Below are 25,343 nucleotides of genomic sequence, written 5' to 3'. Positions count from 1 at the left end.
ATGTGAATATTAAGTAATATGTAGTTAGTCATATAGTTTAATATACTGAATAAGGCTGTCATGAAATAATCAATCAAATTTTATTTGTATAGCACATTTCAGCAGCAAGGCATTTCAAGGTGCTTTACATAATTAAAAAACAAGATAAAAACAGCATGCGACATTGAATAAACAGTAAGAAAGAGAAAGAGAGTTTGGAAAAAGAAAAAAAAAGATAAAAACAAGCTTTTGTTACAGAATTAAACATCGGACTCCGCCGTCCGTTTAGCACGGGTATTATCCAGGTATTATCCAGGTGTTATCCAGGTATTATCCAGGTATTATCCAGGTATTATCCAGGTATTATCCAGGTGGTTTCCAGGTATTATCCAGGTATTATCCAGGTGTTATCCAGGTATTATCCAGGTGGTTTCCAGGTATTATCCAGGTATTATCCAGGTGTTATCCAGGTATTATCCAGGTGTTATCCAGGTATTATCCAGGTGGTTTCCAGGTATTATCCAGGTATTATCCAGGTGTTATCCAGGTATTATCCAGGTATTATCCAGGTGTTATCCAGGTATTATCCAGGTGGTTTCCAGGTATTATCCAGGTATTATCCAGGTATTATCCAGGTGTTATCCAGGTATTATCCAGGTGTTATCCAGGTATTATCCAGGTGTTATCCAGGTATTATCCAGGTATTATCCAGGTGTTATCCAGGTATTATCCAGGTATTATCCAGGTATTATCCAGGCTCCGTCGCCTGACAGGACAAGGTCTCCAACCTTGCAGCACCAGGCTCCGTCCACCTGTAACGCTAGGACTTCACCGTCCTACACGGATTTTTGTGGACTATTTTTACCTGTTAGTCTAGAGTTTACAGAGTTTTTCTGTGACCGCGCAATGACCCTCAATCACTCGCCACTTTTACATAAATAGATAAAAAGTAAAGATAAAAATATTTAAAACATCGAAGACATCAAAACCCTAATTTAGCCTTAAGCAGCTCTAAACAGGTGGGTTTTAAGTTGAGATTTAAAGGCACCCAGTGTATGAAATGGGTGGTGAGTTGCAGTGAGGAAGACGCAGGCAGACCCAGGTAAAGATGAAACATGGTTTAATGATGAAAATGGCTCAGAACTGTCCAAGAAACAGGCAGCACCGGTAAGAAACTGATCTAAATGACTGACAAACGAGAGCTGAAGCCGACGCAGGACAGGACGGTTCCACTGTGATGGCTGAAGACTTACTACAAACGATAGGGTGACGGTAACGACAAAGACGTATGACAAGGATCCGACAAAACAGAGACAGCAGGTGGCCTTAAAAACACGGGATAATCACAGAAACGAGACATCTGGGAAACAGACAGGACAGCACAGAGACTCACAGGGAACAGAAGCACAGAGACTCACAGGGAACAGAACCAAAAATAAACAGAAAAACTCAGATCACAACAGGCTGGATGACATACAAGACTTACAAGATTGATGCACACTTGGACCCTGCTGTTATGTGCTGGACTGTCTCAGGGGCCTCCTTGCACAACCTACACTAGACCACACTTCTCTAGTCCGAATGACATCCCAATGTCAGTGCTGTAGATCCTGGTGGTGTGGATCAGTGAGTCGATGTCTCGCTCGCTCTTGGCATACAGCTTGATGTCATCCATGTAGAGGAGGTGACTGATTGTGGCCCCGTTCTTGAGTCGGTATCCGTAGCCAGTCTTGTTGATGATTTGGCTGAGGGGGTTCAGGCCTATGCAGAACAGCAGTGGGGACAGTGCATCTCCTTGGTATATGCCACATTTGATGGACACTTGTGCAAGTGGTTTGCAGTTGGCTTCAAGGGTGGTTTTCCACAGCCCCATCGAGTTTGCAATGAAGGCTCTTAGAGTCCTGTTGATGTTGTACATCTCTAAGCATTCAATGATCCAGGTATGTGGCATTGAGTCATAGGCTTTCTTGTAATCAATCCAAGCGGTGCACAGGTTGGTGTGTCGGGTTTTGCAGTCTCGGGCGACTGTGTGGTCTACAAGGAGTTGTATATATATATATATATGTACACTATGCCCGCCACATAACCAAGTGGCGGGCATAGTGTACAGGAACATCTGTGCAGAATATGGACTGGAAGCCCCGAGATCAAAGTGGGGAACACCCCCAAAGGTGGTGGAGAATGACCGAGCTAAGATCCTGTGGGACTTCCAGATCCAGACAGACAAGATGGTAATGGAGAACCAACCGGACATTGTGGTGGTGGATAAAGAACAGAGGAAAGCCGTTGTGGTGGATGTAGCAATACCAAGTGACCACAACATCAGGAAAAAGGAGAAACTGGAGAAATACCAGGGCCTCAGAGAGGAACTGGAGAAAGTCTGGAAGGTGAAGACCACAGTGGTGCCTGTGGTCATCGGGGCCCTCGGGGCAGTCACCCCCAAACTGGAGCAGTGGCTCAAACAGATCCCAGGAACAACATCAGACATCTCAGTCCAGAAATGTGCAGTTCTAGGCACAGCCAAGATACTGGAGGAGAACCTGAAGCTCCCAGGCCTCTGGTAGAGGACCCGAGCTCAGAGGATGAAAGAGACCACCCGCGGAGGGTGAGAAGGGAATTTTTTTTTTTTTTTATATATATATATATTAAAAGGAAATCATTTTCCTGCACTATGTGATGCTCAGGACTGAAATTACATCTCACTCCCTGAGCTTCACTATCAGTACATTTATTGCACAGGTGTGGAAATGGTAGGCTTCATTTAACGAAATCAAACTTAATGTGATGTTTAATTTTTGTAATAAAAAAATGAACTGTTAACATTTCCTTGTGTGTTTTTATGCATGATGCCTTTTACCTTAAATTGACTATATTTCCAAATCTGTTTTTATACTTGCATGCTAACCAATCCAGTCCTTCCTATTTTTCAGTAAAATAGAGAACTGAACATTTACTGCTGCTATTACTGTAATTCTCCCCAAAACAGTAAATCGCTTTAAGCATGGACGTAAGGACACAATCTTAAGGGTAACTTTAACATCGATTTGCAGTGTAAATAATTGTCTTTCTCATCTGTTTGTGTGCAGATTGACTGTGATGTCGCAGCAAAGCTGGAAAATTATGGAGACGGAATTGCTGTTTTCAACTTCTGCTGAAGCAAAAAACTGTCCAAAAAAGGAAAAAAGGCCTTCTGCTAAAGACTGTTCCCTTCTTAAAGTGAAAGAAGCTAGAAAATGTCAGATTTGGATGACATCATTAAGCTTTACTTCAGACTGTCTTTAAGTAACAAAGAAATCCTTCATATTTTAGCGCACAGTCATCATACTATATTAAGTAACCGAACTCTAAAAAGAATTTGCAGAAGACTTGAGCTGTTTAGAAGAAAGAATCAGTCCGACCTCAAAGAAGTGCTGGCCTTTGTCCAACAACAAATAATGACTAATGGACAAATGCAAGGTTATCGGTGGCTACATCTTCGTGCGGTTCAACGTGGATTTGTGGTGTCACAAGACACTGTGAGACATTTAATCAAATTGTTTGACCCAGAAGGTGTGGAACTGAGACGAGCACGACGGTTGAGAAGACGTCAGTACAATTGCAGAGGACCAAATGCGCTCTGGCACATGGATGGCTATGATAAACTAAAACCTTATGGTATTGCTATCAGTGGTGGTATAGACGGTTTTAGCCGACATGTTTTATGGATGGAGGCTTATACCACAAACAATGACTCCAAATTGATTGCAAGTTATTTCAAAACAGTTTCATGCGTTAACGGATGTCCAGAGAGGATACGTGCTGACAGAGGTACAGAAAACATTTGTGTTGAACAAATGCAGATATTTCTGCGGCGAAACCACACAGACAGTTTTGCAGGGGACAAAAGTTTCCTTTATGGAAGAAGTACATCCAACCAGCGCATAGAAGGCTGGTGGTCGACCCTCCGCAAACAGAGTGCACAGTTTTGGATGAGCTTATTTCAAACCTTCCTGGATGATGGTCACTTTACAGGAGACTTTTTGGATAAAAGCCTTATCCAATTCTGCTTTCTTAATCTTATTCAGGTAAAAGTGTTTACTGGTTCACTATAATGTCTCTGTTTTAAAAAGTATTAAAAGCAAATCTGGTATGTTTACCAGAAACAATAAAAGCTCTTTTTTATATATTATTTTACCAGTTTACATAACAGCACCTTCTCAGCACATCAGTTTTATGTAAAATGGTTGAAATTACTTGGGAATCTGTTCCCCTACACTTCCTTGGGTATAGTTACAGAAATAAGTTTTATCCATTATTTAATAATTTTACAATAGATTGGGGAATAATTTCACACACAGAATAAAATGTTTTGGAATTGCCATTTTGTTCTTGTTGCTTGGTTTTAATTAGAGGTCACTTTCTATATCTGCTGATTAATATAAGCCTCATCTTTAGCAAAAGCTACTATTTAGGGCTGAAACGATTCCTCGAATGATTCGAGTACCTCGATTACTAAAATTCCTCGAGGAAAATTTACCTGCCTCGAAGCTTCGTCAATTTATGTTTTATTAGTTAGCGCACCGTGTTCCGGCCGGGACTTCATTTGCGTTGCGCGGAGCTCTCACTTCCGCCTCTGAGTTGTTGACAAAAGCTAAGTCTCAGCGGCATAAAGTCCAATCTTCAAGATTGGCCCGTGGGGATTTTATTGATTGATGATAATGCCCGACTTTTTATCGTTTTTGGGGAACCAATAAGCATCCTTAAAATGACTGGGGGATGCCTGGAGTACGGCAGCATTTCTCCTCCGGGGCTGCTGGTTGAAAGCGAACGGCGGGAAGAGCGCTGAGGTGAGCGGGTAGACTGAACAGGGCGGGCGGCTGAGTAGCTGATGCTTACCGTGTAAATGTAGCTTTACCGACGAACCGCACAATAAATTTCATATCCCGGTCTGAAGAAACGGGTGGCGGAGCGCATCGTACATGGCTGGTAGATGAGTTTCTGAGTGTGACCAGTGAAGGTGTCGTAAATATCCCGTATTGCTTCCCCCCGTGTTCGTCCCCCGGTCTAACGGTTCGTCAGTCCGCTGGTCTATTTCCTCCCCTCCACCCCATGTTCGTTCATTCGCCCTCTCCTCCCACTCCAGGCGGCATTTCCCGTATTTTCAAACCCAAAGCGTGACAGGTTAGGTGGCAAGGTGAGTTTAATTAATCTATTAAACTCACTGAAGATGAATACATAACAGTGATTCTTGAGAATAGGGACAAAATGGGTTTTAATTTTCCCATATTTTTTAAAAATTATTTCTCAACCTTATGTATGCAAATATGACAAATAATGTTTAGAAAATATGAAGATGCTAAGGTACAGGCTCCCAGTTGCGAATTTTTAAAAAAAAATTACATTTTTAATCGACCTGACCCAAAACTTTGTCATCACCATCTGACAAAAATAAATCTAAAATGATTTTTAAAATACCCCATTAGTGATATTTTTACTCAATTTACAGACAAATGCTTCTCAAGAAATAAAATAAATATTATTTAAAACAAAAAACAACAAAACGGCCATCTGATGGAGTTGACACAGAACTGAAGGTGGTGACAAACTAGTGAGTAAAATGAAAAACTTGGTACATGTGAAGTAATGCAATTCATGTAAAATACATTAAAATGAATTAGTTGCACAATTAAGTGAGATTTGACAACAATTTCACTGAAAGAGTCAGAAAAACTCTGACGGAGTTGACGAAATGCCAAACTACCTCAATTTATATGATGTTATTCTGAAGGAGGCCATATTGTAGCTCGTCAGGTCCATGAAATCTTTACATTATACCAGAATTAAGCTTTTATTTCGCAAAATTTCATCAAAGTTTTGTAAATTGTCAGTTATGGAGTTGACACATCATGGTTGTGACAAACATCTTAGGAATAAAACAGAAGAAAAAACTAAAGAATAACTTAAGCTAACCGGAGCTAACTAGCCCTCCTAGCAAAGGAAGAGAAAAGACAACGTCATGGGGTCCTCAGAAGTTCTGGTGCCCCCAATAATGCCTGATTTTTTTACATTCTTTTCATTTCTGACGGTGTTGACAAAAACTAAGGACAAATTTCAACAGAGTTGGAAAATATCTAAAAATTATTTTTAATTCAATTTATCGATACTTTTATAATTATTTATATGACTACTTATACTTAATTGTCATAATATATAATTTTAGTATTTCTTTAATTGTTTTAAACTATAAGAATGTATTGAGTTCTGCTCCTGGACAAGGGCTTTTACAGGCATCATCCACCAACTACAATGTTTAAAATAAAAAAATATTCAGCAAACACAAGAAAAACATACATTGTTGTGCTCACATGACCCAGGTTAGTTTAGTTAGATATTTGAAAAAAATATATTTTGTGTATATTTTATTCAAATTTCATGCTTTATCCATAGGACCTGTTTTGTCCCTATTCTCAAGAATCACTGATAAACTAAAAGCTGGATTGTAGACATTTTTATAAGCATATTTGTGAGCCTGCCTCTTTGTTATTAAATTCAATATAATTTCAGATTTTTCTATAACTTTTCTTCTGGTTAACTTAGAAAGTGAGCTATTATTGTTACAGGTTAGTTTTCTAAACTACAAAAAAGCAACTGTTAGGGATGCTCAAATATGAAAAATTGGACTGATATTGATATCTGATAGTAACACCGGTATTATGCCAGATTTACCAATATTTCATTTTATAATTTTTTTTATCCGATTACTCGATTAATCGTAAGAATAATCGATAGATTACTCGATTACTAAAATATTCGTTTACAACAGCCCTACTACTATTACATATTTAGTTTCATACATTTATACTCTGATGATTTTATGCAGGATGACCTGGATGATGTTGTGAACACATGGAACTTGCACAAAATCCGGGCAAGTGGAGGTGCAGTATCGGGTCGACCAGTGGTGATGTACTCATTTCCAGAGCTGCACAGGGCTGAGGATAGACTCAAACCTGTTTCTATGGAGGAGGTCGCTGTGTGTATGGAAGAGTGTACACCAAAAGGCCAATATCCCTGTGATGAAACAGTCTTTGAACTTTGTTGTCTGCTTATGGTAGAAAACAACTGGGAGCCCCCAAGAGATCCGCTTATTGCCGCTGATTTGTATACAAGGTTAAGAGAAGAAATACTTCAAAGTATTTAGCAACTTTCAGTGTGCATAAAGATAATTTAAAAAGTGTTGCTGTTTATCTCAGTCCTGCCATTGGATAGTTTTTGCAATGTCTGATAGGTGCCCTCTGCACTGCATTTAAAGACATTTTGTGAGCAAGAAAACATATTTTTGATGTCATTCTGCCAGAACATGAAAGTTTATTGCTGTTATAATTTAATTGTAGAGTTCTGACATGACCTAACATTAGTTTTCAAGGCGTTACTGTGCTGATAAAAGAAAAACATACAGTTTGGATGGCATGTTTTTATTTCCCAGTCCGTAGTTTGGTTTGCTTTCACACTGCTATTAGAAGGAACAATGCTGATGTAAACTTAATTATTGTTCTATGATAATCAGTTATGTACCAAATGTCAATCCTTTTAAATGGGTATGCACTATGCTTCATGAAAAATGATTTTTATAACTTTCAATTGCACTTTTGTATTCAACAGCAAATACTAAAGACTAACACCTCGACCTTCCTTAACAGATGTGTGGTGTGAAGAATAAATATTTTCAGACATGAAAAATTCTTAATGAACTGATCCATCTTTGCCATTTGCAAGTGTTGAAACTTTTCAATATAAATTTGTTTCTTGTTTTATTCCACATCTATTCCAGACCCAATTACTAAATAACAAATGAATTTATAAGCCTTACTCCTTACACATCTTCAGATATGTCATTGTCATCTTCTGGATCTTTCAGTTTTGTTGCAATGTAGAAGCGTAACATTGACGGTCTCGCTGCTTCATACATGTTGCCAATAGTCAGGCCGGAGTCTTCAGTAAGGTGGCTCTGTTTAAGGTCTAAACCTCAAACTCAAAATCTGTTTCAGGTCCCTTAGGAGATGTGCCATCATGAAAAAAGGGCATTTCCTTCTTGAAGAATGTCTTTTAATCCAGCATCAGTGGCCATTTGAATTTTTCTAGTGCCACCTCCCTGCTTCGCTCTCACCTGTTTGGTAGTTTTTCCATCATTATGTATCCATCTAATCTAACATTTCGTGTTCCTTTTGGCTTCTTTGTCTTGTACAGAAAAAGAAGGTCTCCTGTGTACTTTCCTTTCTGTTCTTCATTTTCTCATGAATCTTTTGAACAAGTCCATGTTTTCTTTTGGATAAGGGCTATTTGCTTTTGCAGTAGTTGAAAGCAGCAATTCTGTCTCCATAAGAAGGTAGGTAGTTTTCAAGTGCTGCATTGTCCATGAGACCTATGACATCACAGTCAATCTGCACACAAACAGATGAGAAAGACAATTATTTACACTGCAAATCAACGTTAAAGTTACCTTTAATAATGTATCCTTAGGTCCATGCTTAAAGCGATTTACTGTTTACGGGAGAATTACAGTAATAGCAGCAGTAAATGTTCAGTTCTCTATTTTACTGAAAAAGACGAAGGACTGGATTGGTTAGCATGCAAGTATAAAAACAGATTTGGAAATATAGTCAATTTAAGGTAAAAGGCATCATGCATAAAAACACACAAGGAAATGTTAACAGTTCATTTTTTTATTACAAAAATTAAACATCACATTAAGTTTGATTTCGTTAAATGAAGCCTACCATTTCCACACCTGTGCAATAAATGTACTGATAGTGAAGCTCAGGGAGTGAGATGTAATTTCAGTCCTGAGCATCACATAGTGCAGGAAAATGATTTCGTGATTCTCAAATTGTAACTTTTTTAAACGCCGTAACACAAACAAATGACAAAATAGCATAGTTGGTGTTGGAAAATATAGAGAAGGGATCCTACGATCAGATCTACAGACAGCCGCAGATCGGTGGCTGTACGACTTGCACCAGATCGATGCAAGTCATACATTTTCCTTTTAAATATATGCATATATAAACGTTTCTGTCCTCCACTGAACTAAAAGTTGCACAGTTTAAAACCGCAGACATCTTATTTAGAAGGTGGCTGACATACAGCTAACCTTAGTTTCATTATAAAACATTCAAACAGAAAAACAATAAAATAAACGCATCAAACACTTACGGGACAATTCCAGCAATCAACAGCTGTTACATCCTTACAGCTGTGTGATTTATTCCTATAACCGCGTAAGCTAACAAACATGCTAACAACTAGCCATAACCGTTCGTATTTAGAGACCAAACTATCTCATTTGATTTACTCACCTTTTGTTCTTCCATTAGTGCAATGGAAGCTTCGGGGACTCCTCTGGCAAAAACTCACTTAAATCAGACATCTTTCTCCAGAACGCTAGTTAGCTGTCCGCCACAACTCGCATCTGTGGGTCTGAAGCTGGTTGCTTGTCTGGGTCACAAGTTTTTTTTTTTTTTTTGTTTTTTGTTTTCCTCTGAATTCTGAAGGGGAAAAAAATATATATATATTTGGGCCACTGATTTTTCCCCCCCTCTGAATTCAGAAAAAAAAATTTTTTGGGCCACAATTTTTTTTTATTTATTTTTTTTTACTTTTTTCCCTCTGAATTCGGAGAAATTTTTTTTTCTGACTCTATTTTTTATTATTTTTCAGTGGCCCTAATCCTCTTCCGTATAATGGAGACTGAGAATCCATTTTGTTTTTGTTTTTGGTTGTTTTGTTTATTTAGTTGATCAGTTCCAGTGTTTAGTTTTCTTTTGAAAATAAAGTGTATCTATTTTTGGCAGGACATCTCTTGCATTATTATGTCATTAACATTACATCAGCTTAAAATGGTCTTCAAACAATATTATCGTTTATCGCAATAATTTTAGAGACAATTAATTGCTCAGCAAAACTTGCTATCGTGACAGCCTATATTAGGAAAAGATTTTAGATATTAGTTTTATTTCCTTGCAGGACATTCTGTCAGCAGAGTCTGAGTGGGTCCGCCGCCGTCAGTGGGACCAGAACCGCAGACCGATGGAACAACTCAGGCGTAAAACTGAGGGCTTGTTTCACTCATCATGATGATCCCACTGAGCTTCGCTGTCCACATGGGCACTACCCTCCACTCAAGGTACAGTTCCACAAAAATTTAGTTTTTATAAATTCTACGTTTTTAATATAAAACCAACTGCTGTACAAAGTATGTGTTACATGCAGACCTGGGTAAAAATCTGAACAAATCGCTGATTAAATCACACGGTTTCATCTGTTTGGTCTGCCGTACGAGAAACAGAGCAGGACAAGGCTGCTTTCTGAGCAACAAAACGCCACGACTGGGCTGGACAGGCACGATGTGTTGGGACAACTGGGATCCAGTCCTTAACCACAGACAGCCTTTAACTGCAGCTGCCATTGTTTTTAGATAGTCAAAGTTCTTCTCAATGATTAAAATGAGTAGGTTTGGGTGAGAATGCTCATCTGATACACTTTGATCATAGCTACTTGAGTTCTCTCTCAATACTCAAAAGAGCCAGAAAAACTGATTTCGTTTTAAGTGACCTCTTGGCTTGACAATCTAGTTACCTTACCGTCTTATCTTTTTATCGTGTGTATTATGATCTTTTAATCATGTGTAACTTTTATGGACGCCACAGGATACTTGAATTTCTGACAGGATGAATAAAGGACCATCTTATCTTATCTTATTTCTTGTTTCAGACGGTTCATTCCAGGAACTGCAGATCATTTATAGCAGAAAGTGGTTCTAGAAAGTACAGCACTCTGTCAAAATGCCAGATAGCTGAGATTAGATGAAAACATCGTACATTTCTGCCTTTCAGTTCTCCTGGGAAACAATCGCAGGAACCTGATTTACAAAGACATGAAGTTCAGCTCCTCTTCACATTTTACTGACCTTCATCCTTCAGCTGAAGCTACAGAACCAAAGGATCCCCCAAGACGATGTGAGGATGATGATGGCAGCGCTGAAGAGCTGAAGCAGATTTCCATGTGAGGCTGAGTTTCCTCCTGCCTGACCTCAGCCTGCATGGAGCAAACCTCTGAAAACCTTCGTGCACCAAAACTACCGGTCTTATCACTTAGTGGTGTGTGTGTGTGTGTGTGTGTGTGTGTGTGTGTGTGCAGATTAAATGCAGCCTGTTGCCCCTCCCCCTGCAGCCTCTATATATTGAGCGGTGGAGCCGGAGGGCTGCACTCTCCTGCAGACAGTCAGAGAGAGGAGTGTGTTCAGCAGAGAGAGACTGAACCGACGCCTGGAACACGATGGACGACTACAACCTTCCCTTCTGGATCTACCTGGCCGTGGTGACGGTGTTTGTGGGCGGGGGCCACACCCTGGTGGCCTGGCTGGGGGCCACGGTTCTGGTGGAGCGGCTGTGGGCGTTCTGCCTGCCGGCCGTGCTGCTGCTGGTTCTGCTGGCTGTCGTCTACTGTGTCCGCTCCAACTCCGGGACCGGCCCGCCGCCCGGCCCGCCCGCGCAGGGCAAGGCCGTCTTCATCACAGGTAAGGGGAGGCTCCGCCTCCTTCCTCAGGTGCGCCGCACTCTGAGAGGTGAGCTGAGAGCAGAACGCGTGCAGGCGGCTCCCTGCTGGGAGTTCATGTCTGAGACGCTGCTTCACGTTTAGCTGCACAGACCTGCAAGGAGCCCAGAGCAATAAAAAGGTCAAAGGTCAGAAAAATGTGGAAATATTGCTTTAGAGACTCGTTTGGTAAGTTTCCTGCAGGTTCCAAATAAAACCACAAACACAGTTTTTCACTTCTCCTCAAACAAAATCTCAGTTTGAATACATGGAGAGCAGCTAACAGCTAGCTATCCTGAGCTAGCTGTGGGGCGGGGAGGAGCAGACTAAACGACCTTTTACTCTAATATAAATACATAAACAAACCTTTTTGTAACCTTTCAAGTAAAATAACCTTGTTTATTTATACAAAATAAACAAAAAGGACATAAATAGTGACATATAAAATGTTGCTCATGCTTTGCAAAAATAGAAGGATCTCATGTTCCCGATCTCTTAAGGGTATTTCTTTAAATACAAAATCTACTCTGGTAAGAGTAGTAATAATATTACTCAAATTAAAAGTAAAGAAAAAAGTACAGTGCAGTAAAACCTATAAATACAAAAAAATATATATAACTCAAGTAAACGTAACCAGCACTTTTGAAGATCGATAAGAACTAGCAGCCTGCTCTTGCTAACGAGCTTAACGTGATATATCGGCATTAGCTGGTCATCATGTAGCTAACATTAGCTAATCATTATGTAGCTAACAGTAGCTAGCCATCATGTAGCTAACATTAGCTAGTCATCATGTAGCTAACATTAGCCATCATATAGCTAACATTAGCTAGTCATCATGTAGCTAACATTAGCCATCATGTAGCTAACATTAGCTAGTCACCATGTAGCTACCATTAGCCATCATGTAGCTAACATTAGCTAATCATTATGTAGCTACCATTAGCTAGTCATCATGTAGCTAACATTAGCCATCTTGTAGCTAACATTAGCTAGTCATCATGTAGCCAACATCAGCCATCATGTAGCTAACATTAGCTAATCATTATGTAACTAACATTAGCTAGTCATCATGTAGCTAACATTAGCTAGTCATCATGTAGCTAACATTAGCTAGTCATCATGTAGCTAACATTAGCTAGTCATTATGTAGCTAACATTAGCTAGCCATCATGTAGCTAACATTAGCTAGCCATCATGTAGCTAACATTAGCTAGTCATCATGTAGCTAACATTAGCTAGTCATCATGTAGCTAACATTAGCTAGCCATCATGTAGCTAACATTAGTGAGGATCAACGACAGAACATTTCCATTCACTGCACTTTACAGGAACCTACAAAAAGAACAATATAGCAATTAAACAGAGAAAGCATCTGTATTTTAAAGAGTCCTGAAAAACAGCAAAGAAAAAAGTCAGACTTACAATTTTCAGCCGTTGTGGACTCACTATGTATCATCAGAACTGATGATTGGGACCGGATGCCTGGAGGGGAAACATTTCTGGGTGTCTTTGCCTGTTTATGTTAGAAATGGAAAAAAATAGCCAGCAATGTCATAGAATCAGTTGATGTTGGCAATAACTATGAAGCTGTTTTAAGTGTGGACTAAAGGAGACAAACTACCTTAAAATCTTTCCATCCATGATCTGAACAGGCTGATCCCTGCAGGGTGGTGAGGGGGGCAGGTGGTGCCCATCTCCAGCAGCCATCAGATGAGAGGCAGGGTTCACCATGGACAGGTCACCAGTCCATCACAGGGCCCTGAAAGCCAACAACAAATAAAATGTATGAAAGAGAAATGTTAGATTATCAAGGGGAAAATTCTGTCCAGTTATCTTTAAATCAAATCATGTTTATTAAGCCCTTAGTGTTGGTAACAGCAGTTTTCCGTTAAAAATGTGGCCAGCTGCTCAGTAAGATAAAAATCCTTCCCCCATGAAGACGATGTGGAGGTTCATCCTCAGAGCTGGTTGGTGATCTGGTGGAGCCAGAGCCTCTTCTGAGACAGGAAAGTCCTTAGGTTTTCTAATTCCGCGTTCATCTTAATTTTCTTAGACTGCAAACATATGTTGAAGATAAAAACAATGATGAACGAGTTGGAACAGCCTCACAATATCAAAGTCTCTTTGGCAAACTGAGCTCAATTAAAACAGGTTAAGTTTATGAAGAAAACTATATCAGGTCACAACAAACGGTTATAACATGAACCCAGATAGCACAGAATGATTGAAACATTGAATCAACGTTGAACGCTGACATTGAAACAACATTGAAAGTGGTCGGTCACTTGTATGTTGAATCAACGTTAGGGTTTCAACCATTACTGACATATCAATGTTGATTCAACCATCATCTGAACGTGGATCTGCATACAGATTTGTGTTGATTTTATATTGAATGAAAGCTAAGGATTTATGTATATTTTAGGTCTGATAGGTCTACATCATAACATGCCACTAAAAGTTTCTTCACTGGTGTTAAACACTGTATTATTGGCAGATGATGGGTAAACTGTGTACAAAAGGTTAAAAATGACAACATGGGTTTGATTTAACATTTTATTTAAGAAAAGAGGGACAGATCTTTAAACATATTTGATTCCTTTTTGACTGTCAAAACAACAGTCTGTTGTCCACAGAAGAACAGAGTCCATGAAGTTAAGCTTTGTACTGTATGAAGTAGGGAACCAGTACAAGTTGTGGTAACCCCAGTTTGACTCTGGTTGGCGTCACTTTGATTCCTTGTGATGTCTTCCTCTCATTCTGGCGCATAATGAAGCCACTTCTTGACAGTTTTGCTGCAGTCCTCAAGAGTCAGCTTTCGGTCAAACTGCAGAGCAACAGCTGAAAAAAATTAAAGTGAGGAAGGTGCTGGTTAGAAATATGATAAACATTTGAAAAGTTCTGAAACACAATGAAAGATTAAACAGTGAACTGGTTACATGTCTGAGAACAAATACAAACCATATAGTTCCCCATGTACACTCACTGTTAAATTAATATTTACGTATACAACTACATTTACCCATCAAGCTGCAGTATAGTGTAGGATTTACGATATTGATATTAAATCAATATTTAAAATAAAGGCTGTTTATCAGAAAACCTAACAATAAAACTCAGGGAGGATCAGGTTTATTTAACACATCAGAGACAAATAAATCGAACAAAAGGTGATTTATAGTGTAGTTGGAAAAATTATAATTTATACTTCCATCAAATAGCTGGTTCAATCTTCCATCAACTACAAATATTTCCAAATAAGTTGATTAAATTCCTTAAAAAGTGTCTATATGCTAATAAAGATCCCACACAAGTAACAATAATCCAGTTCAATTTAACCAGTTACCAATCCAAGAATCAACAGACTGAATCAGTCATTAGCAGGTTTAGTTCAGTGTTTCACCTGCCTTACATGTTAAGTGTTTCCCTTCTGCCTCACCTGGATTGAATCTGTGGATGATTAACAACCTTCTGCACTTCTTGATGGCTGCAGACGGTCATGTAATCATCCAACTCAGCTGTTCTGGTACAGAGGCTCATTTAAGCACGACCCTAAGCATATCATAATAAAAAGTTAAAAACAAGTGATTACTATCACAACAATTTAAAGCCCACCTGGACCAGCCAGCCTTACACTTCCTTGTCCACCACATGCTCTCCCAGACCAAACAATAGGCCCCGCCCTATTTTAAAAACTCAAATCCCACAAAATCTCACAGGATTTCATACTTAGGCCTGGAGTGGTGGGTAGGATGAAAATAATACAAAAGGAGACATGACCTCAATTATTAAAAATATCCGTTTTGCCCCAAAATAACCAGGATTACTATGGGCACAAAACAATGCCCTTATTTTTCAATAAACACATTTAAGATCAAAGTAATATTGAAAGACTTACCATAAAAGTGCTCAGCGGAGAATTCAATTCAGAAGCTGGTTGCAAACAAGCCAGCAGCAAAGTGGCTGTTTGGTTGGGACAAACCACTAGTGTAAAAATGGGGGGGTGGACTGTACAACTCCTAGTACAGACTTGTAGATGTTTTTGTGTCAACACATTATGCACAGTCAGTAATAATATTTACAGACAAGTAAGAAAATGTACAGAAAGGAATCTCCACCCACTGTTCTCAACATATAGTGCTTAATTTGAAACATGATTAACCCCCACCTAGTAATAAAATGTTCTGACCCAGAGCTCAAGGAGGGGGAGGGAAGAAGGGATGAGAGGGGGTAAAGAGGAGAAGGTTGGGAGGAGCGGCTGGGTGGGGGAGGTTTGGGAGGGAGTAGGGGGAGATGAGGAGATGATGAGGGATGCAACAAACTGCCCAGATTCCACACAACGGTAAATAAACGTTGAATTATAGTCAGAATGGTTGATTTTTGGTTGAGGTCAACAACTGACGGTTGATCAATCATCAAACAACCATCCACCTCCAGCCAAGTAACCAATGTTGAAACTGTGTCATTGAGTCAATGTTGTTTTGTGGTTGAAATCTAATGAATGAAATGCTAATCTGATCAACGTCTGATCAATGTCAGCTGTTTTGCTGCACCCCTTCCCCTCCTCTCCTCTTCATCAGAGCTCTGGGCCAGAGCATTTTATTACTGAGCGGGGGTTATCACATTTAAATTAACCACTGCAGAGGATAGTGGGTGAAGATTCCTTTCTGTACATTTTCTTACTTGTTCATAACAATTCTTACTGTGTGTGATATATTGACACAAAAACATCCACAGACATCTATAACTTACTACAAGGAGTGGAGCGGTCCACCCCCACGTTTACATGAGTGGGATGTCCCAAACACACAGCTGCTTCACTGTTGGCAAAAGATGTTAATTCAATGTTGAATTGCCATCATGTGCAATCTGGGTACAGAACGGAATCACAACTCAGTGTTGTCAACACATAGTGCTTGTGATTCAGCCTCACCTAAAAGGGGTTGTGCTGTGGTGGTGCAGGGGTTAAGCACAAACCACAATCAAGGCCTCGGTCCTCAACACAGCTGTCACAGGTTCAATTCCCAACCTTTGCTGCATGTCTTCAACCTTCTCTCATTACCTACTTTCCTGCAATTAACTATTGAATAACAGCCACTAGAGCCAAAACAATCTTTTAAAATGTGAAAAACGAAAAACCCTCACTTAATATTAAAGTTGTTTCACCCGATTGAGGGGTAGATGGGCCAAGTGGGCGGTGGGCAGCGGGGGGAAAGGGGTGTGTGTGTGTCCTTGGCATGTGGAGGGAAGGGGGTTGGGTGTTTGAATGGCAGGCGGTGGTGAGGGGTGCAAAAAAACACCTTACATTGATTGAACACTTTGATTACTAGTTCTTCCCCAAACCTTATCCTCAATCAAACTGACCTGCGTGTTTTCAGTTCAGCAAAACCCTGTTAATCAGATGTCAATTAAAATCATGTGTGCTGAATTAGGGGAATGCCTAAAACTTGCAGGGCAGTGTGCAAGTTTTAGACACACTGCCCTGCAATCCTGCAACACTGGATTCGATGTGGCATTTCAATCAATGGATGTTAATTGGCTAGAATTGAATGGTTGTTTGATGGTTGATCCAGCTTCTGCCGTTGACCTGAACCATAAATTCAACCTTTGTGATCATAATTCAACATTGAATTAACATCTTTTTGCAAACAAGCCAACAGTAAAGCAGTTGTGTGTTTGGGCCATCCCACTCATGTAAACGTAGGGGTGGACCGCTCCACTCCTTGTAGTAAGTTGTAGATGTTTTCGTGTCAATATATCACACACACAGTCAGTAAGAATTTTTATTAACAAATAAAAAAATGTACAGAAAGGAATCACCACTCACTATCCTCTACAGTGTTATTAAAAATGTGAGAACCCCCAATCAGTAAAAAAATGTTCTGACCCAGAGCTCTGATGAGGAGAGGAGGGGAAGGGGTGAGGCAAAACAGCTGACATTGATTCAATATTGATCAGATGTTGATCAGACATCGGCATTTCAGTCATTAGATTTCAACCACAAATCAACATTGATTCAATGACACAGTTTCAACGTTAGTTAATTGGCTAGAGGTGGATGGTTGTTTGATGGTTGATCCAACATTTGATTTAACATCCTGTGCTATCTGGGAAGTTATAACTTGAAGCTGAATGATTGTTATAGTAATAATCATAAAAGTCACAATAAAATTGATAACTATTTCTGAAACCAACGTAAGTTTGTTTATATGTGTACTGCACTGTTTATAATTAAACAAAGATAATTAGCATTTTGAAGCAAACTTACCACCAGCTAGCAACACATTAGCATATGAAGCTCATGGCTTCTTCTTTCCTTTTGATGGTGCTTTTCAAAGAAACTGAAAATGTGCAACACCGCCACCATCTGGTCTGGAGTGTGAACTGGAACTAACACCGTTCACTATTGGTCTTGCATCATATCTGAAAATGGATTCGGTAAAGACAACTTCCGTGTTTTAGTTAAAAAACTGAAAACAACAGATCACATTTGTAGAGATGTAAAATTGAAGATACCTGCTACATTTAGTGTTTTTGTTGTAGAACCTCTGTTACTAAACTGTCAACGTTTGATGTTTGAGGGATGAACAAAATATGTATTACTTTGTTAAACAATGTTACAGTAACTTCCACTACGGAGCTTGCTGTCACAGAGAAATGCTAAAATGATGGAAGCAAAGCAGCAAACCAGGCTCCGATTTAATCAATCGATTGAACTGCATTCACTCATCCTGATGATCGGCAGTGGACAGACGCTTGTTGACTTTTCAGCCATATCTCATTCCAAGCAGGGCTAGGCTAGTAGAAATGGATATGAACCCAAGATTTTGTTGCTTGAGGTCAAAGCTCATGTTTCATTTAAAACAGCACTGAACCACCATGCTCAGCCTCACTGTGTGAACTTGGCCTGTTGGATTTATAACGACTAATGATGGTTTGGCATGCAAGCAGGAAGCATCATTGGTTCCCACTTTTCCCTCTGTGTCCCTGCAGGCTGCGACACCGGCTTTGGGAATGCTGCAGCGAAGCATCTGGACTCTCTGGGTCTGGACGTTTTCGCCACCGTTCTGGACCTGAAAGGAGACGGAGCCAGAGCTCTGCGGAGAAGCTGCTCGTCCCGCCTCACCCTCTTGCAGGTGGACATCACGCAGCCGCAGCAGGTGCAGCAGGCGCTGCTGGACACCAAGGCCAAGCTGGGCCTCCGAGGTGGGTGAGGGTGGAGGCATGTACGCACACACACACACACACACACACACACACACACACACACACACACACACACACACAACATCCTGAGCTAACACACAGTGGGATGCAGATATGAAGACATCAGGAAAACAAACCTTAAATGGATTGAAAGGAGTAAAGTTTGATGGGAGCCGAGGGACGGAGACCTGGGGGAGGGAGACCTGGGGGACGGAGACCTAGGGGAGGGAGGCCTGGGGGAGGGAGACCTGGGGGAGGGAGGCCTGGGGGAGGGAGGCCTAGGGGACGGAGACCTGGGGGACGGAGGCCTGGGGGAGGGAGACCTGGGGGAGGGAGACCTGGGGGAGGGAGACCTGGGGGAGGGAGGCCTAGGGGACGGAGACCTGGGGGACGGAGGCCTGGGGGAGGGAGACCTGGGGGAGGGAGGCCTGGGGGAGGGAGGCCTGGGGGACGGAGACCTGGGGGACGGAGACCTGGGGGACGGAGGCCTGGGGGAGGGAGACCTGGGGGAGGGAGGCCTGGGGGAGGGAGGCCTGGGGGACGGAGACCTGGGGGAGGGAGGCCTGGGGGAGGGAGGCCTGGGGGACGGAGGCCTGGGGGAGGGAGGCCTGGGGGAGGGAGACCTGGGGGAGGGAGGCCTGGGGGACGGAGACCTGGGGGAGGGAGGCCTGGGGGAGGGAGACCTGGGGGAGGGAGGCCTGGGGGACGGAGACCTGGGGGACCTGGGGGACGGAGGCCTGGGGGAGGGAGGCCTGGGGGAGGGAGACCTGGGGGAGGGAGGCCTGGGGGAGGGAGACCTAGGGGACGGAGACCTGGGGGACGGAGACCTGGGGGAGGGAGACCTGGGGGAGGGAGGCCTGGGGGAGGGAGACCTAGGGGACGGAGACCTGGGGGACGGAGACCTGGGGGAGGGAGGCCTGGGGGACGGAGACCTGGGGGACGGAGACCTGGGGGAGGGAGGCCTGGGGGACGGAGACCTGGGGGAGGGAGACCTGGGGGAGGGAGACCTGGGGGACGGAGACCTGGGGGACGGAGACCTGGGGGAGGGAGACCTGGGGGACGGAGACCTGGGGGACGGAGACCTGGGGGAGGGAGACCTGGGGGACGGAGACCTGGGGGAGGGAGGCCTGGGGGAGGGAGGCCTGGGGGAGGGAGGCCTGGGGGACGGAGACCTGGGGGACCTGGGGGACGGAGGCCTGGGGGAGGGAGGCCTGGGGGAGGGAGACCTGGGGGAGGGAGGCCTGGGGGAGGGAGACCTAGGGGACGGAGACCTGGGGGAGGGAGACCTGGGGGAGGGAGGCCTGGGGGAGGGAGACCTAGGGGACGGAGACCTGGGGGACGGAGACCTGGGGGAGGGAGGCCTGGGGGACGGAGACCTGGGGGACGGAGACCTGGGGGAGGGAGGCCTGGGGGACGGAGACCTGGGGGAGGGAGACCTGGGGGAGGGAGACCTGGGGGACGGAGACCTGGGGGACGGAGACCTGGGGGAGGGAGACCTGGGGGACGGAGACCTGGGGGACGGAGACCTGGGGGAGGGAGACCTGGGGGACGGAGACCTGGGGGAGGGAGGCCTGGGGGAGGGAGGCCTGGGGGAGGGACCTGATGACGAAGGACAGAGAAATGAGCAGGAACTCCCTGCAGAGCTGGTGTTGGATTAAAACTTCATTTGTCCCCAGGGAGAAATTGATTTGAGGCATAAACATAGTCTTAGCATAAGCTAAAAGTTACCATGGTAACAGAGGATGCAAGAATACAAGAAAAGCAGACATTCTCTCCAATCCTCAACATTTCACATTTTTAGGAACTTAATAGCTGCTGGGAAAAGGGAATTTTGTTCTTCTCAGTTTAATTTAATATGTTTTAGTGAGTCATTGTGACACCTCTGCCAATTTTCCATATGCTGATCGTTGTGGGCCAGCCAATCAGTGTGTGAGTGTGTGTGTGTGTGTGTGTGTGTGCAGGTCTGTGGGGTTTGGTCAACAACGCAGGAGTGTGTGTGAACCTGGGAGACGCAGAGCTGTCCCTGATGTCCAACTTCAGAGGCTGCATGGAAGTAAACTTCTTCGGCACAGTGAGCGTCACCAAGAGCTTCCTGCCGCTGCTGCGACAGGCCAAAGGTCGCATCGTCAACATCTCCAGCCCAACAGGTGTAACACGCACACACACACACACCTACACACACCCACACACACACACACACACAGTTCCCCAGCAGGCTCCTAGAACCAACCACACTAACAGATAACATCACCATTACTGCAACATTCACCCAGGTAGAACCACCACAAACTCCACCATCATGAGCCAACACACCCAGAGGTCAGTACCCCCACCCCACCCACTCATGCCCAAACACAGAACCCCCTGACATACAGATAGATGGAGTCCACCCCACAACCCCAAAGTGAAGCCACATTTTGACCACAGCCGCACGAGGCCGAGAGTCTCACACCGTCTGACTGCAAAGTAACAGAGAGTGAAAGAGTTCATGGGGTGTAAACAGGGGCGCCATATTGGGGGGGAAGGGCCCCAAGGGCCCCTGACTGACAGGGGGCCCTCCATAAAATTTTTTTTTTGTTCACAAAAATTTTCAAAAATGGGGCCCTGTCAATTACAAAATTAATTATATTGTGTTTTCTAAGATTGTTTTTAGCTATAAAAATTAAATGTTAGCCCTCTCAGACCACAAACACACTTCCATATTTACCCTGAGCCCCCCTGGATCTGCATGAAATGGATCGTTCCTGCTTGACGGTGACGGTGTTCAGCAGCAGACAGTACAAGAATGACTGGCAGTTACTATGCTGCCTAGAAAAATGATAAAATCAGGTTTTCAAAAATAGAGACACAGAGAGAAAAAGGTAAAAGTGTTAATTTATAACCCAGTTTTTCACCTCCGAGAGGTGAGTAGACTGTGTGAGATTCAGTAGCATAGTTAGCTTAGCTACAGACTACTGTTGGCCTCCATTTCACTAGCATTAAATGAATTAAGGAAAAAATTACCAACATATTCATATATTTAACTTGTCCCTTGTACCTTTTACCACTTAACAGATGAGTCAGTCAGCAGCAGCTTTAACCCACGTCCCTCCTGACCCGTCCTCTCCTGAGTGAAATTAAAGCTGCAGTATGTAACTTTTATAAAAAAACATTTTTTCACATATTTGTTAAAACTGTCATTATGTTGTGACAGTACGGTATGAGAGGTAATCTGTGAAAAATCTGTTTCCTCTGCCTTCTCCCAGTGCTAGAAACAACCAGTCAGAGGCAGGAGAGTTTTAGTGCTGTCAATCACAATCTCATGTGATGCTGCTCATCCTTCCTCCGCCTCACTCTGTGCTGTGCTGCAGCTAGCATAGCCTGTTGTGAATGCTCAGTTTAGTTAGCACAGCTACCAATGATGGCAGTTTCTTGTAATGATAAGTTGTTTCTCCACCAATAGCACATTTAGCAGTGAGTGAATGAGGATGATTGACAGCGTTAAGAGCATCCTACTGGTTCTGATTGGTTGTTTTGGTCAGAACGGTGCATTACTTTAACCAGTAATTCAGGAAGGAGATGGAGGAGATTGTTTTCACAGATTATCTGCCTCATGACAAACTGCTACATCATGACAGCTTTAACAAATATGGAGAAAACATATTTTTTATTAAAGTTATATACTGCAGCCTGAATAAAATGCAACTACATGGCATGTTTAGAAGTCTGGATTGTTTTATGTGTATTTTGCACGTTGCTTTAGACTGTTGCTCATGGGGAGACATTCCAGTATCTAAAACTAATAGAAAAAAAAGTAAGCAACCTACTTGCATACTGGATGTGGACTGTTGGGTGTAAGATTCATGAGCAGTAAATATTGTGCTGATTATCAGCATTGAACCAAAGACAGCAAGGCAGATGCAGGCCTTTAAAATTGTGACGTTTTTATGGGTCAGATAGCCTCAAAAAATTTTAACAGCAGTTGTGCGGGGGGCCAGTCTAATTTTTTATCATAGGGCCCAAGATTCCTGGCGGCGCCCCTGGGTGTAAATACTTTGGCAGGACTCTGAACCGCTCCAGAATCAGACACCTGCCAAAGCAAACAGACTGAGCCTCTCCAACTCAAACTGTCTGGGAGCCAAAACTAATCAATCACAGATCTTCAGGCCAGATATTTTCCAGCCAGGACAACAAGTTGAGAAACTGTGTTTGTGACATTAACCCATTAAAGTCCAGCTCTGCGCTGACCCACTGGGGGCCGACGGTGGGCAGAGCAGGCATCTCATTGGTCAGTCTGTGTGTGACATCAGAGTGACGCTCCGACCTCGTCTTCCAGGTGACCAGCCGTTCCCCTGCCTGGCGGCGTACGGAGCATCCAAGGCGGCGCTGAACCTGTTCACTGAAACCCTGAGGCATGAGCTGGTTCCCTGGGGGGTCAAAGTGAGCACCATCCTGCCGTCCTCGTATAAGACAGGTAAGCCCCGCCCCCAGACGCCGACCTGGCATCACATGCAAGGGGCAGCTCCGGGGACTCGTTTCCTTAGATTACTGTTTCTTTCTGTTTTGTGTTTTGGTGAGTTTTAGATTGGGCTTCAGGTCAATTTAGAGAAAGCAGCATTGCTAATATGTTCATACTATATCTCTCCCCCTTGGATCAGAACCGCTAGAGCTAAAACAGTGGGTTTTCAACACGCAGCCACATGAGCGCATATCATGATCGGCCATTTAGAATCAATCTTCAAAATCTGGTATGAAGCTATTAATACAAGAAAACCATAAAAATATTTCATTTGAATCAGTGAAGCGGCATCACTGCCAATTTTTTGGTTAAAATCTATTTTAAGTACTTATATATCCATTTCTGGTCACCAGTTATAAGAGTTGATCAGAGCATCAAATGGCAAATCGAGGAGTCCTAAATGTGTTTTTCACACCAATAAGAGCTATGCTGGTGCTAAGAACTTTGTTTGTAGGAAGACTTTAAAGAACCAGACAAACTAGAGACGCTAGCATCACAGATATATAGATATTTATATATTGGAAATTTTTAATAATCAGACAAAACCTTAAACACAGCAGACAAAATGACAGCAGAGCAGAGGAAGAGCAGGCTTATACTGAGTTAATGCTAACAAATAACACTGAGCTAATGCTAGCAACTAAAACTGAGATAATGCTATCAACCAATACTGAGCCAAGGCTAACAACCAATGCTAAGCTAATGCTAACAACCAATACTGAGCTAAGGCTAACAACCAATGCTAAGCTAATGCTAACAACCAATACTGAGCTATTGCTAACAACCAATACTGAGCTAATGCTAACAACCAATACTGAGCTAAGGCTAACAACCAATACTGAGCTAAGGCTAACAACCACTGCTGAGCTAATGCTAACAACCAATACTGAGCTAAGGCTAACAACAATGCTAAGCTAACGCTAACAACCAATACTGAGCTAATGCTAACAACCAACAGTGAGCTAACACTAGCAACTAAAACTGAGCTAATGCTAACAACTAAAACCGAGCTAAGGCTAACAACCACACTATCTTCTCCTCCCAGCTCCCTCCAGCAACAACGCCTACTGGGAGCAGCAACACCAGCAGCTCCTCCAGAGTCTGCCACCAGCGCTGATGGAGGAATACGGCGAGGACTACATCGCCGAGACCAAAAACCTGTTCCAGAGCTTCGCCGAGCACGCCAACCCAGACCTCAGCCCTGTGGTGGACGCCATCGTCCATGCGCTGCTGTCGCCTCAGCCGCAGGCGCGCTACTACGCCGGGCGCGGCCTCGGCCTCATGTACTTCCTGTACGACTATTGTCCAATCAGCGTCAGGAACCGCTTCCTCCAGAAACGCTTTCTGAAGAAGACGCTGATGCCGCGTGCGCTGAGGAACCAGGATGGGTCTGCAGGCGAACCTCGGCCTCAACAACAACGGCAGCAGCAGCAACAATGAGGATGAGCTGCAGAAGACAGAGGAACACTTCGCTCTTGATCCCACTGCTGGAGGGACACAGAGAAACAGAAAAGCAACAACAAAATCTAGAAACCACAGAGGTGACAAGAACAGAAGTTCCTAAGCATTTCAGATATAAATCAGAAACTAATCAATAACCAATCATGCATCTTCAAATTTATGGTTTTAGTAAACTACTTTTCAGACTTTTTTCCAGATAAGGAGCAGTTGCTTTGTTAAATTCAACTGAGCCTGGTTTAAGACATGTTAAACTGTTTTCACAGTTTAACTAAGTATTTTATTCATAAATTTCAATTCAAAAATACAACTCCTTGTTGATCTGAGGAAATATTTTCATTTTCTGTCTTGTTAAAAAAAAGTGAAACAATAAAAACATTTAGTTTATTCTCTCATTTCAGTTTTTTTTATCTGCATGACCCACTGGTTGATGCTATCCTTTATATTCTGTCTATTATTTTCTGTTATTATTTTGATTTCAATTTATTATAACAAATATAAATACAAGCCCGGACGGGAATCAAACCCCGACATCTGCATCAAGACTTGTAATCCAGAGTTTATTACCCCGATGCGTCATACGTCGCTAGGCGGGTCCTGGCTGACGTTGACCAATAGGAGCAGATTT

The 25,343-nt window shown here is 42.7% G+C and overlaps 1 protein-coding gene, 1 long non-coding RNA gene and 1 pseudogene across 3 annotated transcripts; 2 read left to right on the top strand and 1 right to left on the bottom strand.

Annotated features, from left to right (window-relative positions):
• The first annotated feature begins 3,587 nt into the window (after window positions 1-3,587).
• LOC148152587 (uncharacterized) lies at window positions 3,588-7,709 on the top strand. Its single transcript, XM_088003457.1, has 2 exons — window positions 3,588-4,043; window positions 6,839-7,709. Exons 1-2 carry the CDS (start codon window positions 3,603-3,605, stop codon window positions 7,157-7,159), a joined length of 762 nt encoding a protein of 253 aa, XP_087859583.1. The 5' UTR covers window positions 3,588-3,602; the 3' UTR covers window positions 7,160-7,709.
• Window positions 7,710-11,218: 3,509 nt separating this feature from the next.
• On the top strand, window positions 11,219-25,110 carry LOC148152585 (11-beta-hydroxysteroid dehydrogenase type 2-like; annotated as a pseudogene). Its single transcript, XR_015762167.1, has 5 exons — window positions 11,219-11,533; window positions 18,547-18,759; window positions 20,721-20,906; window positions 23,075-23,212; window positions 24,303-25,110. The product of XR_015762167.1 is annotated as an 11-beta-hydroxysteroid dehydrogenase type 2-like (transcript).
• On the bottom strand, window positions 14,096-15,471 carry LOC148152586 (uncharacterized). The gene is made up of 2 exons (XR_015762180.1): window positions 14,993-15,471; window positions 14,096-14,394 (listed from the first exon to the last, which is right to left on the bottom strand). It is a non-coding gene; the product is annotated as an uncharacterized LOC148152586 (long non-coding RNA).
• Window positions 25,111-25,343: the final 233 nt, after the last annotated feature.

Source organism: Poecilia mexicana, unplaced genomic scaffold, assembly GCF_051168715.1.
Source record: "Poecilia mexicana isolate PSO_F unplaced genomic scaffold, ASM5116871v1 scaffold_23, whole genome shotgun sequence".
NCBI lineage: Eukaryota > Metazoa > Chordata > Actinopteri > Cyprinodontiformes > Poeciliidae > Poecilia > Poecilia mexicana.
The sequence above is the reverse complement of the archived record's forward strand: the minus strand, read 5'-3'. Positions and strand labels throughout refer to the sequence as shown.

Excerpts from the sequence above, each read along its gene's own strand:
- LOC148152587 (XM_088003457.1), top strand. The coding sequence starts at position 3,603 with ATGGATGGCTATGATAAACTAAAACCTTATGGTATTGCTATCAGTGGT. Across the intron at positions 4,044-6,838 it reads GCTTTCTTAATCTTATTCAG|GATGACCTGGATGATGTTGT; the intron begins GTAAAAGTGTTT and ends GATTTTATGCAG.